This window comes from Leptopilina boulardi, unplaced genomic scaffold (assembly GCF_019393585.1).
Source record: "Leptopilina boulardi isolate dan_hultmark-lab unplaced genomic scaffold, ZJU_Lbou_2.1 LbouV2_392, whole genome shotgun sequence".
Classification (NCBI taxonomy): domain Eukaryota; kingdom Metazoa; phylum Arthropoda; class Insecta; order Hymenoptera; family Figitidae; genus Leptopilina; species Leptopilina boulardi.
Window position 1 is genome coordinate 2,575,807 of NW_026137965.1, and position 20,043 is coordinate 2,595,849.

At 24.6% G+C, this 20,043-nt stretch overlaps 7 protein-coding genes across 10 annotated transcripts; 4 read left to right on the forward strand and 3 right to left on the reverse strand.

Annotated features, from left to right (window-relative positions):
• Positions 1-119: 119 nt before the first annotated feature.
• Positions 120-16,549, reverse strand: LOC127288544 (prostaglandin reductase 1-like). 3 transcript variants are annotated; one of them, XM_051316056.1, is made up of 4 exons: positions 16,437-16,549; positions 1,514-1,591; positions 1,093-1,387; positions 120-843 (listed from the first exon to the last, which is right to left on the reverse strand). In XM_051316056.1, exons 3-4 carry the CDS (start codon positions 1,344-1,346, stop codon positions 216-218), a joined length of 882 nt encoding a protein of 293 aa, XP_051172013.1. In that variant the 5' UTR covers positions 1,347-1,387; positions 1,514-1,591; positions 16,437-16,549; the 3' UTR covers positions 120-215. The 3 variants fall into 3 exon arrangements, with proteins under 3 accessions (XP_051172013.1, XP_051172014.1, XP_051172012.1); XM_051316057.1 differs by having other exon boundaries at positions 16,461-16,534; XM_051316055.1 differs by lacking the exon at positions 16,437-16,549 and having other exon boundaries at positions 1,514-1,767.
• LOC127288538 (glycosylphosphatidylinositol anchor attachment 1 protein) lies at positions 1,930-4,068 on the reverse strand. Its single transcript, XM_051316045.1, has one exon. It carries the CDS (start codon positions 3,963-3,965, stop codon positions 2,037-2,039), a length of 1,929 nt encoding a protein of 642 aa, XP_051172002.1. The 5' UTR covers positions 3,966-4,068; the 3' UTR covers positions 1,930-2,036.
• Positions 4,348-14,767, reverse strand: LOC127288545 (prostaglandin reductase 1-like). 2 transcript variants are annotated; one of them, XM_051316059.1, is made up of 4 exons: positions 14,631-14,767; positions 5,362-5,656; positions 4,999-5,272; positions 4,348-4,718 (listed from the first exon to the last, which is right to left on the reverse strand). In XM_051316059.1, exons 2-4 carry the CDS (start codon positions 5,649-5,651, stop codon positions 4,371-4,373), a joined length of 912 nt encoding a protein of 303 aa, XP_051172016.1. In that variant the 5' UTR covers positions 5,652-5,656; positions 14,631-14,767; the 3' UTR covers positions 4,348-4,370. The 2 variants fall into 2 exon arrangements, with proteins under 2 accessions (XP_051172016.1, XP_051172015.1); XM_051316058.1 differs by lacking the exon at positions 14,631-14,767 and adding an exon at positions 5,920-6,115.
• Positions 7,522-8,988, forward strand: LOC127288675 (spermine oxidase-like). Its single transcript, XM_051316281.1, has one exon. It carries the CDS (start codon positions 7,522-7,524, stop codon positions 8,986-8,988), a length of 1,467 nt encoding a protein of 488 aa, XP_051172238.1.
• On the forward strand, positions 11,738-13,447 carry LOC127288542 (spermine oxidase-like). The gene has a single exon (XM_051316051.1). It carries the CDS (start codon positions 11,792-11,794, stop codon positions 13,250-13,252), a length of 1,461 nt encoding a protein of 486 aa, XP_051172008.1. The 5' UTR covers positions 11,738-11,791; the 3' UTR covers positions 13,253-13,447.
• On the forward strand, positions 14,727-16,372 carry LOC127288546 (prostaglandin reductase 1-like). The gene is made up of 4 exons (XM_051316060.1): positions 14,727-14,977; positions 15,151-15,445; positions 15,579-15,852; positions 15,925-16,372. Exons 1-4 carry the CDS (start codon positions 14,872-14,874, stop codon positions 16,264-16,266), a joined length of 1,017 nt encoding a protein of 338 aa, XP_051172017.1. The 5' UTR covers positions 14,727-14,871; the 3' UTR covers positions 16,267-16,372.
• Positions 16,550-16,828: 279 nt separating the features above from the next.
• LOC127288554 (transmembrane protein 115) lies at positions 16,829-20,027 on the forward strand. The gene is made up of 4 exons (XM_051316070.1): positions 16,829-17,574; positions 17,692-17,947; positions 18,028-18,204; positions 18,286-20,027. The coding sequence occupies exons 1-4, from the start codon at positions 17,121-17,123 to the stop codon at positions 18,491-18,493; spliced, it is 1,095 nt and encodes a 364-aa protein (XP_051172027.1). The 5' UTR covers positions 16,829-17,120; the 3' UTR covers positions 18,494-20,027.
• The last annotated feature ends 16 nt before the right edge of the window (positions 20,028-20,043 follow it).

Here is a 20,043-nt window from a genome sequence, read left to right on the forward strand (position 1 = left end):
AAATGAAAACAAAAAAAAAAACTAAAACGAAACAAAAATAAAATTGATAGTAAAATCTATTCTAAAAGAGGATTAAAGTTTCTTAAATTAATTTTTAAGAAACAATAATACAATAAGTATATATGTAAATATTTATTATTTTCTATATTTAGAAAAATATGTAAAAATCTTAAAATTACGTCAATGATAGAAAATTATTTTTTTTAATTTCAAAATTAAACTTTAACAATAGCTTTGCCAAAATTTTTTCCCTGCATCATTCCATTAAATGCTTGAAACATATTTTCAAATCCTTTAGTAATTGTTTCTTTTGGTTTAATTTTACCCTCCTGTAGCCATTTTAAATTTTGATTAGTACTTTCATTATATTGTGAAAACCATCGTGAAATATGTAAACCTTCCATTTTTAATTGTTTATTAATAAAAACACGTTGAACGAGACCAACTTTTGGTAATTTCGTAACATCTTCAAGATCAGGAGAATTATATGATGAAATACATCCACAAACGGCAATACGTCCAAAATTATTCATTTGATACATGACAATATTTGACAATTCACCTCCAACATTATCAAAATAACAATCAATTCCATTTGGTGCAATTTTTTTTAACGCCGCTATAATATCATCAGTTTTATAATTAATTGCATGATCAAAACCAAGTTCATCAACGAGCCATTTACATTTTTCATCAGATCCCGCAATTCCAATAACTTTGAGACCTTTAATTTTTCCAATTTGTCCCACATGAGAACCAACCGCTCCTGCAGCACCACTAACAACTAAAGTTTCGCCAGCTTTTGGTTTGCAAATTTCCAAAAATCCAAAATATGCCGTATTACTGAAATTAAAAAAAATTTTCGATTATTCAAAAAAATACTGAAGGCTTTTTATGACTATTGAATATAAATTTCTAATTAAAATAAGAAATTATTTTTTTGGTATTTAAATTTGATAAAAAAAAGTATTCAAGAATTTTAAGATTATTAAAGATTTGAAAAATTATTCTAATTAGAAAAAATTGTAAGAAACAAAATAAAATTAAAATTAAAACAGATAAAATAAAATTAAAATAAATAAAATTTTTTACCCAGGCATTCCTAAAACTCCCAAATAAAGAGACGGTGAAATATTCTCTGTCTCTGGTATTAAATGTGGTGGTTGACTTAAAAATTTTGTTTTATCATCATCATTTGGATTAATTATCATATGACTCGTCCAACCTAAACGTCCCAAAATTCTTCGACCAACTGGAAAATTTTTATTCTTTGATTCAATTATTCTTGCCACTTGACCTCCAATCATTACACTTCCAATTGGAACTTTTAACGAATAAACTCTCATATACGGGTCCACTGAAAGATATTCAGCTTCCACAAGATATTCTGAAAAAAATATTAATTAAAAAATCAATATAAAAAAAAATGCGGAAATTATTTTGTATTAAATCCATAAAAAATATTCTGAAAAAGAAAAACAAATTTTTTAGATAAGAAAAATTTAATATTTACCTCCATCCTTAATCGATGGTAATTCTTCTTTAACCAATTTTAAATCCGATTCTTTAGGTTCACCATCGAAATGTTTAACTATAAGAAATTTTTGAGCGATAACCATTGTTTTTTTTTGAAAAAAACAAATTAATTAAATCTTTGGATAATAAAAATATGTATAGAAAAAATATTAAACGTCGGGTGACGATCACAAAATGTAGAAGTTGATCTTCATAAGAAAACCGGTGTTCGTCTTAGTGGGGGGAGAGCATAAAATGATAAAAGAGATAGCAGGGGCGGATCTCTGAAATATTTAAAATCTTCGAAAACAAATTTTAAAATTCATACAAAAAAAAAAATCTATTTTTCTAAAAATTTAATTTAGAAATTAAAAACAAATTTAATTAAATATAATTAAAAAAAAATTACAAATGTTTATATTTAAATTATTTATTTACAAAATTGAATATCCTATATTTTATTACAAATACTGATACAAAAAAAGAGATAAAATATCTCATTGTGGAAATTTCTTTTTTTTTTATGAAGAATTAATAACATTCCAATATAATTTCCAAATTGGAAGCATTATTGAAACAATAAAAGAATATAACCAATTTCCATAAATTGTTGAATCAATAATACTAAGTACAAAAGATTGTTTTGTTGCCTTCCAACCTCTATAAAAAATTGTCATTAAACGTTCTTCTCTAAAATTCACATACGTATAACCAGTAACAATAAATGATGCCACAATAAATGGATGTAATAATGGCCATATGATATATAAAATTTTATAAAATCCTTTCATTGAATTTTTATAAATTGGAATAAGTAATGTAAATGGCACAAATATCACTGCAATTAATAATGCTAATGAAAAATTATGAATTTCAACACACATTAAAGCTGTTCCTAATTCAATTGATGTAACAATACAAATAAGTGCTGCATTCTTAAAATTATCCTTTCTCTTTGGCCTTAAAAGGGGAAATAAAATTGTAAACACAAACACTGTGGCTAAACAAAAATAAGTTGAATTTTCCGTATGCCATTTAAAATAATCAGAAATTGACGATATTAATAATCGTGATGAGGACATTAGTAAAAAACCCAAAATATGTGTTCGTAATATTTCCATTGTCACATATCCAATATCAAATTCACTTTTTTTCTTTTTATTCGTTTTCATTTCCTCTTCTTTTAATTCCTTTTTTATTTTTTCCTCTTCAGTTTCTTTCTTTAAATCCGGTGTCAATTCTTGTAAACGTAGCCAAATTGAAAACGCTTTGATAAAAAGTGTAGCGAGCATTAAAACCAAAGGAAGTGTATAAATTCCAATTGAAACATATCGATCGGTCGATGGAAGTAAATAGAAAAAATAAGATTGATGAAAACGTTCAAGTAAATTATTTAAAGATCGTACAATACTTTCAACAACACGACCAACTTTTGAGAAATTTGCCTCTGGACCATTTGTTGTTTTTTCAAATCCCTCTAAAGTGATCGCTTCTATTCCAAAACGATGAAATAAACCATGATTTCCAGTTGGTACACCAGTTGCCTGACTCATTATCATCATTGCCATTGTTTTTCCCCGATATAACCATTTATTATATTTATTCTCTGATTTATAATCAAAACGTTGTTGAACTGATCTTCTTATATCCTCCTTGTGAATCATATTTTGTGCCAAATTAAATAAATCCAAATTTGGTAATTGACCATTTAATCCCTCGACTTTAACATCGATTGATGTAATTTTCATTGCATGCATTTCAAGAACAATTGCCGCTTGTATTGAACCGGCTCTACCTGGTAAATCACCTGCCAATAAAACATCATCCTGACCACTTGTCACACCATGATAAGCATCGAGCCACGCTTGTATACCCAATTGTTCATGTTCAGTTACAAGAAAAATAATATCCTTTGCCCAATATTTTTGTTTACGACAAAATTGAGCGAATGCAAGAAGTAATGCAATTGATGGCGCAGTTGTTGGATGAATACTACTTAATGAACGATAGGGAACATTAATAACAATTGATTCTGTACTAACACTACGCGGTGCACGTACAATACCATAAACATTTTTACCCGTGAATTTTTGCTTACGAAATGGATGATTTAGAGTAAAATTATGTATATATGTATCGAGATGTAATTGACGAAATCTTGCCGACATCCAAGCGACTGGTAATGCATCGGTTCGTTGTTTTTCCATTTCACGCATTAATTCTTGATAAAATATTTTTGAATCATACATTAAATTACTTTCTTTTGTTACTAAACCGGGTAAAAGTGCATTTTCTGAGAAATATGTATTATCACTGAAAGTAGGTGTTGCCAATAGCATTGTCCACACAATTCCACCGAGATACATTAAAAAACAAAGTGATTTCTCCCAACGGAGAATAAATTTTATAAGTTTCATATTTCCTGCACGAGGATCTGTTAATAGACCCATTGTTTATTATTATTTTCACACACACACTTTGGAGATTATAATTTTTTATTTATTGATTAACATAACCCTAAACTCGCATGTCAACAAAAGTCACACCTAACCTAACCTACAAAAACGGAACAAGAGATGACAGATGCGCGCGCAGCAATTGTAACTGCGCAGGCGGGAAAATTTTGAATTTAAAAACAATAAAATTTATAATATAAATTAATTTTTTCCTCAATATTAAAATTATAAAATAATTCTTTATTAAATTATTAAAATATTAATTTTTTCTAATGAAAATTTTGTAATTGATAATATTAAAATAGAAAATCTATATTTTATATTAAAAAAAAAAATTTCGAGCATGAAACGTTAAAATGGAAAAAAATGTATATCGTCAAGGTAAATTAAAATCTATTTTTAAGAATCCAGTTTGACAATTGTTTTTCCAATATTATCACCATTTAAAGTACCAATAAATGCTTGAAATGTATTTTCAAAACCTTGATAAATAGTTTCACGTAATATTAACTTATTTTCTTGTATCCATTTATAATTGTCGACAAAACTTTCATTATAACGATTTTCCCATCGATGAACAAGAAATCCTTCCATTTTCAATTGTTTGCAAACAATAGGAAATTGTATACTTTTTGCCATTGGTGAAATTTGCGGTTCTGAATTATAACATGATATACTTCCACAGACGGAAATTCGTCCAAAATCATTCATTTGAAAAATAACTGCACTGGAAATTTCTCCGCCAACCTTTTTTTTTCGAAAAATTAACTTAATATATTTCTTTTCAATTCGGACAAATTCTAATACGGTATTTAATTAATTACTAAATAATTATTTACTAATTAATTACCAAATAATTACTAAATAATTATTTACTAATTAATTACCAAATAATTACTAAATAATTATTTACTAATTAATTACTAAATTATTAATTAATTAATTATTCAATATTAAAAAAATTGAAAAAATAAAAAATATTTAAAAAATGAAATATTTTTCTGATGCAAATAATAAAAATTCTTACATTGTCAAAGTAGCAATCAATACCATTTGGCGCAGCATTTTTTAAAGCCTCAGATAAGTCTTGTGTTTTATAATTAATCGCATAATCAAAACCAAGTTCATCAACGAGCCATTTACATTTTTCATCAGAACCCGCAATTCCAATGACATTGAGACCTTTAATTTTTCCAATTTGTCCCACATGAGAGCCAACAGCACCGGCAGCACCACTAACAACTAATGTTTCACCAATTTTTGGTTGACAAATTTCCAATAAACCAAAATAAGCAGTTTCACTGTAAAATAAAAATTTAATTATTTAAGAAAAATTCTACAAATTAAATTTCTTTTTTTTTTTTTAAATAAATTCAAAAATTTAATTTACCCTGGCATTCCTAAAATACCAAGACCAATTGATGGTGATAGTTCACCAAAATTTGGTAAAACACGTGGTTTTTCCGATATAAAATCATGTTTTTCCCATTTATTAGGATCAATAATTGTATGCGTTCTCCAACCATACCAACCGCGAATTCTTTCGCCAACGGGAAATTTAGAATTTTTTGAAACTACAATTTTGCCGAGTTGTAAACCAAACATTACATCACCAATTGCTTGAAGATTTGAATATTGTCTCATGCCAGGATCTATTGAAATATATTCCGCCTCAATCATAAATTCTAGAAAAATAAAATTGATTTTTTAATTACAATTATTATTATTAATATTATTATTATTATTATTATTATTATTATTTTTATTATTACTATTACCATTATTATTATTTATCTATTTAATTAATAATAAAAGAGACAATTTATTATTACTTAATTATTTTATTTCGAATTTATTTCAAATTTAATTTCTTATTCTGTTTCTGTCTTATAGAAGAAATTAAAAAAATTTTAAACTACAAAAAATAAAAAGAAAACAAAATTCTCACCACCCATTTTCACTAATGGTAATAATTCTTCAACTAAAGCTAAATCAGAAGATTTTGGCTTTCCCTCAAAATGTTTGACTATAACGAATTTTTTTGATAGAACCATATTGAAAATCTTTTTTTTTATTTATTTATTTAACAGCCTTCAACTTCGTGAATAGTTAAACTTGGATAAAATGGTAAAAATTCGATTACCTTTTTTAACAAAAAAAAAAAAAAAAGTGCTACTAAAGTAATATTCAAATTATTTTTATCTATTCCGAAAATTTAAATAATTTTCTAGATTATTTTTTCTTTTTTTTTTTTTTTTTAATAAAAATGAAAGCATTTTTTTTAAATGAAAAATTTTGAGTTTTAAAAAAAAAAAATTTCTTTTTTTTTCCAATATGTGTATTTAAAGTAAAGTTTCGATGTTATCGAAAGATTGCAATTGAGTTATTATCAAAATAATTATGCGAGTCACGGTTTATAAAAGAGATACCTACATTTTTTTTCTACTGACACTTATCAGTTTATTTTTAAATTATTATTTGTTTCATGTAAAAATTCGAGGATAAATTATAATGGCAATTTTATTTATTTATTGCAAATTGATAAAAACTAAATGTAATAAACATAATGAACTAAATATAAAAAAAAATATATAAAAAATAAATGCAATAAAAAAAGTAAATTAAATTTTGAATATATAAAATTGTATATTATTCATAAAACATTTTAGCAATTTTAACGATATATAAACTTTTTGCTTGGACTGTCGGCGACAAAAATATTTAGCATATAAGAGAATTAATTATCATGTATTATTTCAGGCTTATTAATAAATGTTCGCATATTTTTTTTCTTATTTAACACTTCTTCATATCAGTCTTAAGATGAGAGAGAGAGAGAGAGAATTTTTCCAAGACTGTGTTTCTTATTTATTTTTATATTTTTTAATTAATTAATTAAAATTTTTAATTTTGAGTTTGATGAATGAATTTTGTTTCCTTCTTTATTTCACATTTTTCTAATGTTTGTAATTTTTCATTAATTGCAAATATTAATTTACGTATTTTTGTATAGAAATTTAATTACTTCCGAAACCAAAAATTGGTGAAAATTAATTTAAAAATCCAATATTTAGATTTTGATTCAATAAAATTGAAATAATTAATATTTGAACCTGTATAAATAAAGTTAATATTTATTTATTAATTAAGCTTTAGCCTTTCGGCCCAGAAGTGGACTTGGTTTAATACAAAATTAAAAAAATATTATAAATAAAGTTAATAGTTATTTAATCATTAAAATTAAATTCCGTATTAAAAAAAATCGAAAAAAGTCTTATAATGAAAGTGTATTATTGCAAAATAAAATAGAAAAAAATCGAAATCGAAAAAAAGAAATTAAGTCGCTGTTTCTTTAATTACTTCACGATATAAATTTGTCAATAATAATAATTTAAATAGATTATAAATTTAAAAATGTAAGTATGCATAATTACTATTCAAAAATTATGGAAAAAAATTTCCACTCGGAACAACAGTTTCCAAATTGAATAGAAACAGAGTAGATGTGCGAATTAATAAAAAAAAAAAGTTTCAAAAATTAATTTGAAAAATGGATATTGAAACAATGATTAAAGAATCGAAAATTTCATGTGAAAATTCAAATAATCCGAGTGTAATTATTATTGGAGCAGGAGCAGCAGGTATTGCCGCCGCAGCTAAACTTTATGAAAATAATTTCAAAAATATCAAAATTCTCGAAGCTGAAAATCGAATAGGAGGACGTATTCATACAATTGAATTTGGCAATCAAATGTTAGAATTGGGAGCTCATTGGATTGTTGGCGAACATGGAAATATTGTACATGAATTGGCAATGGAATATGAATTATTCGCCGAAAATTCGGGAATGACTGACGATTTAGATGAAAAAATATTCGATTCATCGGGAAATTTAGTAATATTCAATGAATCAGAATATGAGGAACTCAGTGTAATTTATAATCACGAGGGTAATTTTGAGCATTACGCTAAGAATAATAAAACAGCATCAGTGGGAGATTTTTATAATGATAAAATTGAAAAATTTTTAAAAGCCCATCCAAAATGGAAGCAAAATAAAAAAGGAATAACAAATATTCTTGATTTAATGATGATGGCTTTATATTCAGCTGACTCATGGAATGATGCTTCAGTTATTAGTTATATTGATTATGAAAAATGTCCAGGAACTTATATATTTCATTGGCAGGAACGTGGTTATCATTCGATAATTGATATAATAATGAAACGTTATCCAAAACCAGAAGAAGAATTACCAATTATAAATAACATTATTCTAAATACAAAAGTTTCATTAATTGATTATTCAAATGAAAAAATTATAATAAAGACAACAAATAACGAGATATTCACAGCAGATCATGTTATCGTTACATGTTCCTTGGGTGTATTAAAAAATCAACAACAACTGTTTAAACCCTCATTATCAAAATTGAAACAAAAAGCAATTGATCAAATGGGTTATGGAAGTATTGGAAAAATTTATCTCTTCTACAATGATCCATGGTGGCCACTTGAAACAAATGTCACTGGATTTAGTTTTCTTTGGAAGGACAATGATTTAGAATTATTTGATAAAAATGACAAGAAAAATTGGCTACTGGGATTAGTTGGATTTTATACATTTACATCTAAACCAAATATACTTTCCGGATGGGTAATGGGAAAATATTCACGTGACATGGAAAAACTCACTGATGAGGAAGTGAAAAATCATTGTTGGGAAATTTTACAAAAATTTCTTGGTAAAACTTATAATGTCACTTGTCCAACGTCAATAATTAAATCCAAATGGTATACAAATGAAAATTTCCATGGAACTTATAGCTTTTTGAAAATAAATAGCGATCATAAAATTGCAAATCCTGCAAAATTGGCGGAACCTGTTATTAAAGATGAGAAACCAATAATTTTATTCGCCGGCGAAGCAACAAGTACAAATCATTCGACTACAGTTCATGGTGCAATTGAAACTGGATGGAGAGAAGCTCAAAGAATTATTCAACATTATTCCTGAAAATAAAAAATTATTTCTTAATTAAATTTTGAAAAAATTAAAATACAATATTTTGAATATAATTAATCAAATAAATTATAAATTGAACATATACGTTTCATTAAAATTAAAAACACATATTTTTTTCCATTTTCAATAAATATTTAAAGAACACTTTCTTAAATAAATTTACACTATTAATTTATTTATAATACAATTTAATCGTCAGAATAAGTAAATTTATTAAATATTCGATCATTTAGCAATTAAAATTTTTTAAATTCAATTATTTAGAAAATTAATTTCTAATTTAAAAAAAACAATTCAATTTTAATTGTTTAGCAATCTTTAATTCTTTTAAAAATAATTATCTATTTTATAATTCATTTACTTAATGTTTGTAGCCATTACAATTTTTTTAATTCAATTATTTAAAAAACTAGCAAAATTAAACGCGCGCAAGCGCGCCAAATTGAGTATTTAATTGTTTGTTATAAAGAAATTAAAGATTAATATTATCAATAATAATTTAATTTATTAGAATATTATTACATATTAAATGATAATAATGAAAATTATATGTTTACAGGCCTCGGATTATACGTCTTTTTCCGACTTTTTTCAAAAATACGACTTTTATCGACTTATTTTAATAAAATGCGACATTTATTTTTACATTTGAAAAAAATGTAAATAAAATACATTTTTTTTTAGTATAAAATGTAGATCTTCTTCAGATCTTTTTCAATTCAATTATTTAACAAATTTTGAACTAAAATGATTCTTCACTAAATTAATTATTTTTTAATAATTTTAATGAAATACATCACAAATTCAATTATATCAAAATTATTTTTCAATTAAAATTTTTATGAAATTTAACAATTATTTATAATTTTAAAAAAAATATCACAATAAAATTCAATTATTTTTTAAAAATTTCAATTCAAAATAAACTAAAATTCAATTATTACCCGAAATTTTATTCAAAATCAATTAAAAATCCAATAATTATAAAAAATTTTCAATTTAAAATTTAATTGTAAGGAAGAAAATTTAACAATCAATCCAAGTCAAGTAGTCAGTAAAATAAGAGAAATTATTTTTTACGTTTCGACAGCACTGCTGTCCTCATCAGAAACGAAAAAAAATAAACTATAAAATTGTCATCCTGAAGTTAAGACGTCAAAAGACAAACTTCAAAAGACAAAATTTAATTATTAACCAAGTTTTCAATTTAAAATGAAATAAAATTCAATTATTTTCTAAAATTTCTATTTAAAATTAATTATCCAAATTTCCAATCAAAAATGAATTTAAATTAAATTATTATCCAAAATTTGAATTAAAATTCAATTATTTCCCAAAATTTTCAATTCAAAATAAACTGAAATTCAATTATTTTTCAAATTTAAAATCAAATAAAATTTCATTATTCTTAAAAATTTGAATTCAAAATTAATTGAATTTTCAATAATTTGAATTTAAAAGCATCTAAAATTTAATTATTTCTAAAATTTTCCATCCAAAATTATTTTTTTGAAATTTAATAATTTCAATTACAACTCTAAGGAAATTCAATTATTTTTAACTATTTTAATAATATTCTTTGAAATTTCAACTATCTGAAACCATTTTTCAATTAAAAATGATTTTCAAATTATTGTATTTTGTCCGCATTTTCTAATAAATTTTTAGTGAAATCATCTAAAATTTTAATTACAAAACACTTAAAGTTTCAATTAATTTCAAAAATCTCAATTTTAAATCTTTGAAAATTCAATTAAATTTAAAAAATGTTTTCCAAAAATTGTTTGATAAATTATTTTTAGTTCTGTAAAATTTAATAATTGTTTGAAAATTAACAATATCTTTTGAAATTTAATTATTTCTAAAAATTTCAACTTTAACCCTTTGAAAAGGATTATTATTAAAAAAAAATTTTTTATTTAAAAATTTGTAAAATATTTTTGTTAAAATAAAAAACAAATCCACTTTTTTTGGAATATAAATCGACTAAAACGATTTTTTTGTGTTTTTAAGTTGATTCGAGGCCTGTGTTTTTATAATTAATATTTAATAGGTATTTGTTGGCCCCTGGTTCCTTAAAAATAAATTTTTTTCAAATTAATATCTTGTACGAAATTTCCTGGCGCATCTTTTTTCTCATCATAAATTTTTTGTATTTGTATACAATTTTTGAATCAATATACAACTTAAAAAAAAATTTCGTTGGTAAACGTTGTGTACTTCAGCTTCGTGAATTGAATTTTCGAATTTGGAATTTTAAAGAAACTTATTCCGAAATTTGGAAACACAATTATACAACTTTGGCAAAAATGAGAAAAAGAATTGTCAAAATTTGACACGTCATAAGATTACTATTCAAAAAAATACGTGAAATCAGAAAAGGCCAAATTCAAGTTAGGACAGAAGGACAGACCAAGCATTTTATTATTACATAATTAATTTCTAATTTGAAAAAACAATTCAATTTTAATTATTTGGAAATTTTCATTTCTTTTAAAATTAATGATTTATTTTATAATTCATTTACTTAATGTTTGTAATAACGTACAAGGTAAACCGGAGAATATTAATTTGAGAATACATCATACGTAATTTATGTACGAGATTGTGGAATAGATATTATCAATATTAATTTATTTAACAATTTCAATTAGCTTTACAAATTATGCATATTTACTATTTAAAAATTATGAAAAAATTTTTGCACTCGGAACAACAGTTTCCAAATAAAATAGAAACAGAGCACATGTGCGGATTAGTAAAAAAAAGACAGTTTCGAAAATTAATTTGAAAAATGGAAACAATGATTAAAGAATCGAAAATTTCATGTGAAAATTCAAAAAATCCGAGTGTAATTATTATTGGAGCAGGAGCAGCAGGTATTGCCGCCGCAGCTAAACTTTATGAAAATAATTTCAAAAATATCAAAATTCTCGAAGCTGAAAATCGAATAGGAGGACGTATTCATACAATTGAATTTGGCAATCAAATGTTAGAATTGGGAGCTCATTGGATTGTTGGTGAGCAGGGAAATATTATACATGAAATGGCAATGGAATATGAATTATACGAAGAAGGTTTGGGAATGACAGACGAATTAGATGAAAAAATATTCGATTCATCGGGAAATTTGATAATTTTTAATGAATTAGAATATGAAAAACTTAGTGTAATTTCTGATCACGAGGGTAATTTTGAGCATTACGCTAAGAATAATAAAACAGCATCAGTTGGCGATTTTTATAATGATAAAATTGAAAAATTTTTAGAAGCCCATCCAAAATGGAAATCATATAAAAAAGGAATAACAAATATTCTTGATTTAATAATGATGGGTTTATATTCAGCTGACTCATGGAATGATGCTTCAGTTATTAGTTATATTGAATATGAAAAATGTCCAGGAACTTATGTATTTCATTGGAAGAAACGTGGGTATCAATCGATAATTGATATAATAATGAAACGTTATCCAAAACCAGAAGAAGAATTACCAATTATAAATAATATTATTCTAAATACAAAAGTTTCATTAATTGATTATTCAAATGAAAAAATTATAATAAAGACAACAAATAACGAGATATTCACAGCAGATCATGTTATCGTTACATGTTCTCTGGGTGTATTAAAAAATCAACAACAACTTTTTAAACCCTCATTATCAAAATTGAAACAAAAAGCAATTGAACAAATGGGTTATGGAAATATTGGAAAAATTTATCTCTTCTACAATGATCCATGGTGGCCACTTGAAACAAATGGTATTGGATTTAGTTTTCTTTGGAAGGACAATGATTTAGAATCATTCGATAAAAATGACAAGAAAAATTGGCTACAGGGATTAATTGGATTTTATACATTTAGTTCTAAACCAAATATACTCGCCGGATTGGTTACGGGAAAATATTCACGTGATATGGAAAAACTCACTGATGAGGAAGTAAAAACTCATTGTTTAGAAATTTTACAAAAATTTCTTGGTAAAACTTATAATGTCACTTGTCCAACGTCAATAATTAAATCCAAATGGTATACGAATGAAAATTTCCATGGAACTTTTAGCTTTTTGAAAATAAATAGCGATCATAAAATTGCAAATCCTGCAAAATTGTCGGAACCTGTTATTAAAGATGAGAAACCAATAATTTTATTTGCCGGCGAAGCAACAAGTACAAATCATTTGGCTACAGTTCATGGTGCAATTGAAACTGGATGGAGAGAAGCTCAAAGAATTATTCAACATTATTCCTGAAAATAAAAAATTATTTTTTAATTAAATTTTGAAAAAATTAAAATACAATTTTATTTTCAACATAATTAATCAAATAAATAATAAATAATTGAACATATTATAAGATTCTTTAAAATTAAAAACTTTTTTTTAATTATATGCAAAAATAATTTCACAAAATTGTAAAATTATTAATTGAATACAAGATTAAAAATATGACTGTTATTTTTTCTTCAAATTAAAGTCATTGTTGAAATTTTTTTTCCATTTTCAAAGTATTTAAAGAACATTATCTTAAATAAATTTACACTATTAATTTATTGACAATACAATTCAATCGTCTGAATAAGCAAATTTATTAAATATTCGATCATTTTGCAATTAAAATTATTTTAGTTCAATTATTTAAAAATTCATTTCTAAGTTAAAAGACAATTTAATTTTAATTATTTGAAATAGTTCATTTTTTTAAAAATTAATTATCTATTGTATAATTTATTTACTTTAAGTGTAAATTTTTTTTTTAAATTCAATTATTATTTTCATATTCAATTATTTTTTGAATTAAAATTATATTGATTTATAAATTTTTCGTTTTTTATAGATTATTATTATCTGTCTATTTATCTTTTCGATTATTTTATCTATTTCTCTAAATTTTAACTTCAATTCTCCCCTTTTTTTGAATTTCCTACATAGGAAAATTTTATGTGAAAAAAAAACAGTTTTTGAACACTTTTTTGTTTTAAATAAAATTTTTAACAAATTTTGTGCTTCACGATATTAAAATCGTAGTGCTAAAGTTTTTCGTATTTTAATTTTATATCGAGGAATAAAAATAATTGAATTTACAAAATAATTCAATTTAAAAACAATTGAATTTTAAAAATAATTCAATTTAAAAACAATTGAATTTTAAAAATAATTTAATTTAGAAAATAATTTGGGTATAAATCGATGATTTTTAAAATGTATGTAGGGTTATGAATATTAAAAATAAAACATTTATTTCTTTAAATAAATTTACATAAAAAAAATAAATATAAATTTCCTGATGTTCAATTTATAATTGTGTCATTTATATTCAAAATAAAATTTGTTTACTATTCGTTAATATAAAAGAAATATTTTCTAAATCTACAAAATTAAAAAAAAGCAAACAAAAAAAAAACAAACGTAAACAAATGAATGCAGATAAACGGAATCTCTTAATTGTTATATATATAATTTGATATAAATTTCCAAATATTTAAAATAATGTTAATTGAATAAAAATAAATAAAAATTTAGAAAAATAATTATCTGATTCTATTTTTAAAAATTAAAATATCTGTCGAATCATTTGAGATTTGATAAAAATTTGTTTATCAGTTGTTTTGGTTTTAAATTTTTTTCTTACGATTTCATAGTTTCATGATGTCGAAGCAACAGCTGAAAGTCTGCTATCCCCTCTTATACCTCCATTCGTTTCCTATATCAGCATCGCAGTTTCACATTTGAGCCGTTAACGTTCATACCAAAGTGATAAGCATTTTGTATGTGTAATAAAACTGTTTGTTGTAAATTTCTTCATTCCTTAAAAATAATAAAACATTTGTAATATTACTTTATAAACGAATTTTTCAAAAAATAATACAAAAATGGTTATTAATAAGAAGTTTATAATTGCAAAACATTTCAAAGGTGAACCTAAAGTTTCTGACTTGAAATTAGTTGAAGAGGAATTGCCCGCAATTCAGGATGGAGGTATAAATTATTTAATTAAAATTAATTAATTAATTAATAAGATTGAATCCTCTCATGAAAAAAGATAATATCTATCAATGTTACATTATTATAATAAATAATAAAAAATAAATAATAATAAGATTTGATTAATTAATTGTTAAGTATTTAAAAAAAAAAAAAAAATTTCGCAGAAATTCTCCTCGAAGCAGAATATTTATCAGTTGATCCTTATATGAGAGCCTATTCACCAAATCTTAAAATTGGCAGTATCATGTTAGGTGGTCAAATGGCAAAAATAATTGAATCAAAAGATCCCAAATTTCCTGTTGGTAAACGAGTTAGGGGATATTTTGGTTGGCGAACTCATACAATTATTAATCCATCGAAATTTAAGCCTTCTGAATTTTTAAATGAAGAACCAAAAGTTTTCCCCGATTTTGGAGATTTATCTCCTTCACTTGGTCTCGGAGTACTTGGGATGCCAGGGTAAATAAAAAAAAAATATTTCGCCAAATACAAATATTTTTTTAACTTACTAATTTTTTCTAATAATTTTCAAAAATAGTCTTTTAGAGAATATTAAATTATTTGTAATTATATAAATATTTACATGCTGCAGTGACACGGCATATTTTGGGTTTTTGGAAATTTGCAAACCAAAAGCTGGTGAAACATTAGTTGTTAGTGGAGCTGCCGGTGCTGTTGGTTCTCATGTGGGACAAATTGGAAAAATTAAAGGCCTCAAAGTTATTGGAATCGCTGGATCCGATGAAAAATGTAAATGGCTCGTTAATGAACTTGGCTTTGATAATGCAATTAATTATAAAACTCAGGATATTTCTGTTGCTTTAAAAAAAGCCGCACCCAATGGTGTTGATTGTTACTTTGACAATGTAAGTATATTAATTATAAAATAATTAAGATTTACATATTTTTTTAAAATTCCCAATCACTTTTTTTTAAAGGTTGGTGGTGATATATCATCGGCTGTAATTTATCAAATGAATAATTTTGGACGAATTTCCGTTTGTGGATCAATTTCAACTTACAATGATGATTTAAGTAGTCTTCCCAAGAGTCATAGTATTCAATTGGGAATGGTAATGAGTCAATTGAAAATGGAGGGATTTATCGTTACACGTTGGCTTAATCGTTTAAATGAAAGTTTTGAGGAAAATATGAAATGGATACGTGAAGGAAAATTGAAATATCAAGAAACTGTCACTGAAGGATTTGACAATATGTTCAAAGCATTTGCGGGAATGATGAAGGGTGAAAATACTGGCAAAGCTATTGTTAAAGTGTAATGTAATTAAATTAAGAATCTTCTTTTTTTTATAATTCACAACCAAAGTCATAATATTTTTATAACTTTATTTTTTAGAAAAATAAAAATCTAACCTCAAAATGTCAGTTCCATTTGGAATTTTTTTTTTTTGAATTTGATCGATAATTTTTGTCATATTTCAAATAATACCTTTTTTTGGCAATTTATCCTTACTTTTCGATATGGAAGTATGTAGAAATAAGTATTTTTTTTCATTATTTAATTGTTAATTTTTGAAATAAACACCGGTTACTTGGTTCACCAGAAGAAAAAGCGCCATAGATGGTGCTGATCACGCATGCGCATAATAATAGTGGCATAAAATTTTAATTTATTATTTATTTCTTTTTTATTTACAAATATAATATTTATAATTGTTATTTAATTTTATTACACTTCATTAACTATTTTTGATTTTGATAATATTTCATTTTTTTAATAATGACTAAATGAGTATTTAAATTTACCCGCTCGAAAATTTGGAAATATTTCCAATTTTACCGGAAATTGAAATTCAAGAGGGAAATATTTCATTCCTAGGAATGTCATCATATTATTTGGAATATCTGCGGTGATTTTTGTGTGGGAATTTCTCTATAGTTGATTATTTGGTGTCCTTATGTATATTTATATATTCAATTTCGCATGTGATATTTGCATCTAAGGGTGCTTTATTTAAAAGATGTTTTTAATTTTACATTTGCCACGTGACTGAAAGTGGATATTATCATTTTTTTTTGGAAAGAAAGGAAAAAATAGGAACACGAAGGCAGAAAAAAAAGTTTTGTCATCATCATCATCATTCATTTAGAAGGAGGTTAAATAACACCTGGGATGATGGCAACAGTTAAGGGCTTGGGAAGGAATATTCCTTATTTAAGACAACAATTTGCAGCACTTTTAGGGAATACGAGTACAAGTGTTAAATTTATATGCATAGTTGTTTTATTCTCCTATTGTTTATCATATTCCCAGGAAGCAGTGAAAGCATTAAGTGTTACACCAGGTTATTTGCTGCCACCTGCATTTTGGATATGGACAGCGTTTACATTTTGTTTTCTTGAAATACATTTTTGGGAAGTTTGTGTTGATATTGTTACAGTGGGTTTATGTGGAAAATTGATAGAACCATTATGGGGTGCAATGGAAATGATGACATTTTTTGCTGTTGTGAATTTTGGAGTTGCTGTACTTTCCACTTTGTTTTATTTATTTTTATATATATTAACAGGTGGTACTGATTTACTATTTGACATTCACATTCATGGTCTTACTGGTTATATTGGAGGTAAGTTTTTAATATATATTTTTTTAAAGTAAATTTAGGTTATGTTGACAATATTTGGGAAATTATTTTCTTTAGTGGTAAAATAGAAAAGAGAAATTATTATTATTATTATTATAGGAGTTAGTGTTGCTGTGAAACAAATAATGCCTGATCATATTATAATAAAGACACCAATTGGAAAAATTATGAATAGAAATATTCCCTTAATTGTTTGGATCGTATCTTTATTGATGTGGGTCTTGGGTTTATTGGAAGGAACACATCCCACTATGTTTCTCAGCGGATTATTCATTTCTTGGACGTATTTGAGATTTTATCAAAGACATAATAATGGTACTCGAGGAGACATGGCCGATAATTTTACATTTGCTAGGTAATTTTACATTCTATTTAGTAAATTTCAATAATTTCTTTTTCTTGATTTAAAATTATATTTTCTTTTTATTTTTCCAGCTTCTTCCCAAATGTTCTACAACCACCGATTGCCGTATTTAGTAATACAATACACAGTTTTTTCGTTCGTATTGGTTTATGCAGAAAAGTTGTTCGAAGGTTCGACATGTCAAACGCGCCGCCAGGTTTAGTTATAAATTTACCTGGAATTGATCCGCATGACAGTGAAAGACGAAGGTATTTAAAAATATTTTTTATTAACAACAACAAGAAAATTTTCAATTTTTACTGTAATTTATAAATTTATTCTAATTTTAGACAACTAGCTTTAAAAGCATTGAGCGAAAGATTGAGCAAGGATCATGCCAAACCTTGGCAACAAGAAAGAAGTAAAAAACATTCGCCTCCCGTTCCTCCAGCAGTGACTGTACAAATTCCAGAACCTGTCCCATTGAAACCAATTCCATCACCATTGATTCCACAAATTAATGTGAATATTCACAGTCAACCATCGACGAGTACGTGATCATCCTAAAGGAAAAAGAAAAGAATTTATTTTCAATAAATTTTTAGGTATGTACCGAAGCCCAAAGGAGCTTTTAAAAAGAAATGTTTTTACCAAAAAAAAAAAAAAACTGGTTTAACTATGGCGATATAAGAATTTGAGACTTGTATTTTATTTTTTTAAATATAAAAATACCGCTTATAAAAACAGTTACATTAATCAGAAATCCTCTGATTACCTTTAAAATTTTATTCATAGATTCTTTTAACAAATAAAGCCACAATTTCATTTTCAAACAAAAGAAAAAAGTATTTCTTTTTATTTAATAATAAAATTATAATCAAAGTTTGTAAAATCAAAACTAATCCCTTTGATTTCAATTTCTTTTTTTCAATGTGGCTGTTTTTTTTTTTTTTGTATAAAATTATCTTTTTTTTAAGAAAAAACGCTTTCTAGTTAAAAAGAATAGAATTATCAACAAAAAAAAAAAATACTATATGTGATTTGCGAAAAAAAGCAATCGAAAATCTTTTTTATAGACGAAGAATTATGTGTACATACTGATGTAATTGATCTTATAAGAAATAATTAGCTAAATTAAGATCGATTATTTTATTTGTATAGATATAAGAATATTCATGAGAAATTTACAACTCATTTGCAATTTATAAGATGATAGTGAGAAAAAAGATCATCTTTTGTAAATAATTATTTAATATTCTAATTCTTTTTTTTTTATAAATATATATATATAAAATAGTTTATTTTTAAAACTTTTTCGTCTTCCCGCAGCACGCAAAAATAAATGAGTGATTGTAAAATTTAATTTTTGCTTGACTGAATGATAAAACTATTTTAATTATTATATTTTGAAGAAAATGAATAGCATAATAATAATAATTTTTATTCTAATAGGAATTTAAAATTAAAAAGATTAATAACTGTAATTTAATATAATTATTTTAATTATAATTTATTAGATTGTTAATTATAGTTTTGTTTAATTAGTAATTATTTTTCAATTATTTGTTGCAACAATTTTCTTTTTTATTCTAATTTTTAATATAATGAATGTTTTAATTAAAAAGAATCTCTGTTTACAGCGGATAAAATATTGTAAATTAAAAAAAAAACGTGTTCTATTTTATATAATATACGTAAAAAGCAAATGAGTTGTAAATAAGAAAATTAAGTGAAACTGTAAAGGGAACAAGGCATTTAAAAAAAAAATGAAAAAGCTGTACAGAGACGTGTATAATCGTAAGTAAAGATCAAATTTTTATGTGTTGTATAAAAATCATTCTCTGAACATTTTTGAGTGTTTAATGTGAATTGTCTTGATCTCGTACTTATATAGAAAAAAAAAAAAACATTTTTTGATCGACTTCTAAATGAAAATCGTATTACTTTACTACAGCGTTAAACGGATAATTACACCAATGGTACATAAACATTATAAGAGTTACGAATAAAGTGTATTTAAATTATAACAACAAATTTTGTACATACGTTAACAGTTGTTACGACTTGTATATTAAAATCTATTGTCCATTAACATTTCATTTTTTGTT

What these genes read in the sequence shown, in the direction of transcription:
- LOC127288544 (XM_051316055.1), bottom strand. Translation starts at nt 1,619, where the DNA reads ATGGTTATCGCTCAAAAATTTCTTATAGTTAAACATTTCGATGGTGAA. An exon ending in ACCATCGATTAAGGATGGAG is followed by an intron (nt 1,388 to 1,513) that starts GTAAATATTAAA and finishes TATTTTTTTCAG; the next exon opens with AATATCTTGTGGAAGCTGAA. An exon ending in GGAGTTTTAGGAATGCCTGG is followed by an intron (nt 844 to 1,092) that starts GTAAAAAATTTT and finishes TTTTAATTTCAG; the next exon opens with TAATACGGCATATTTTGGAT.
- LOC127288538 (XM_051316045.1), bottom strand. Translation starts at nt 3,965, where the DNA reads ATGGGTCTATTAACAGATCCTCGTGCAGGAAATATGAAACTTATAAAA.
- LOC127288545 (XM_051316058.1), bottom strand. Translation starts at nt 6,025, where the DNA reads ATGGTTCTATCAAAAAAATTCGTTATAGTCAAACATTTTGAGGGAAAG. An exon ending in GGTATTTTAGGAATGCCAGG is followed by an intron (nt 5,273 to 5,361) that starts GTAAATTAAATT and finishes TTTATTTTACAG; the next exon opens with TGAAACTGCTTATTTTGGTT. An exon ending in TTGATTGCTACTTTGACAAT is followed by an intron (nt 4,719 to 4,998) that starts GTAAGAATTTTT and finishes CGAAAAAAAAAG; the next exon opens with GTTGGCGGAGAAATTTCCAG.
- LOC127288675 (XM_051316281.1), top strand. Translation starts at nt 7,522, where the DNA reads ATGGATATTGAAACAATGATTAAAGAATCGAAAATTTCATGTGAAAAT.
- LOC127288542 (XM_051316051.1), top strand. Translation starts at nt 11,792, where the DNA reads ATGGAAACAATGATTAAAGAATCGAAAATTTCATGTGAAAATTCAAAA.
- LOC127288546 (XM_051316060.1), top strand. Translation starts at nt 14,872, where the DNA reads ATGGTTATTAATAAGAAGTTTATAATTGCAAAACATTTCAAAGGTGAA. An exon ending in GGAGTACTTGGGATGCCAGG is followed by an intron (nt 15,446 to 15,578) that starts GTAAATAAAAAA and finishes TACATGCTGCAG; the next exon opens with TGACACGGCATATTTTGGGT. An exon ending in TTGATTGTTACTTTGACAAT is followed by an intron (nt 15,853 to 15,924) that starts GTAAGTATATTA and finishes TTTTTTTTAAAG; the next exon opens with GTTGGTGGTGATATATCATC.
- LOC127288554 (XM_051316070.1), top strand. Translation starts at nt 17,121, where the DNA reads ATGATGGCAACAGTTAAGGGCTTGGGAAGGAATATTCCTTATTTAAGA. An exon ending in TCTTACTGGTTATATTGGAG is followed by an intron (nt 17,575 to 17,691) that starts GTAAGTTTTTAA and finishes TTATTATTATAG; the next exon opens with GAGTTAGTGTTGCTGTGAAA. An exon ending in GATAATTTTACATTTGCTAG is followed by an intron (nt 17,948 to 18,027) that starts GTAATTTTACAT and finishes TTATTTTTCCAG; the next exon opens with CTTCTTCCCAAATGTTCTAC.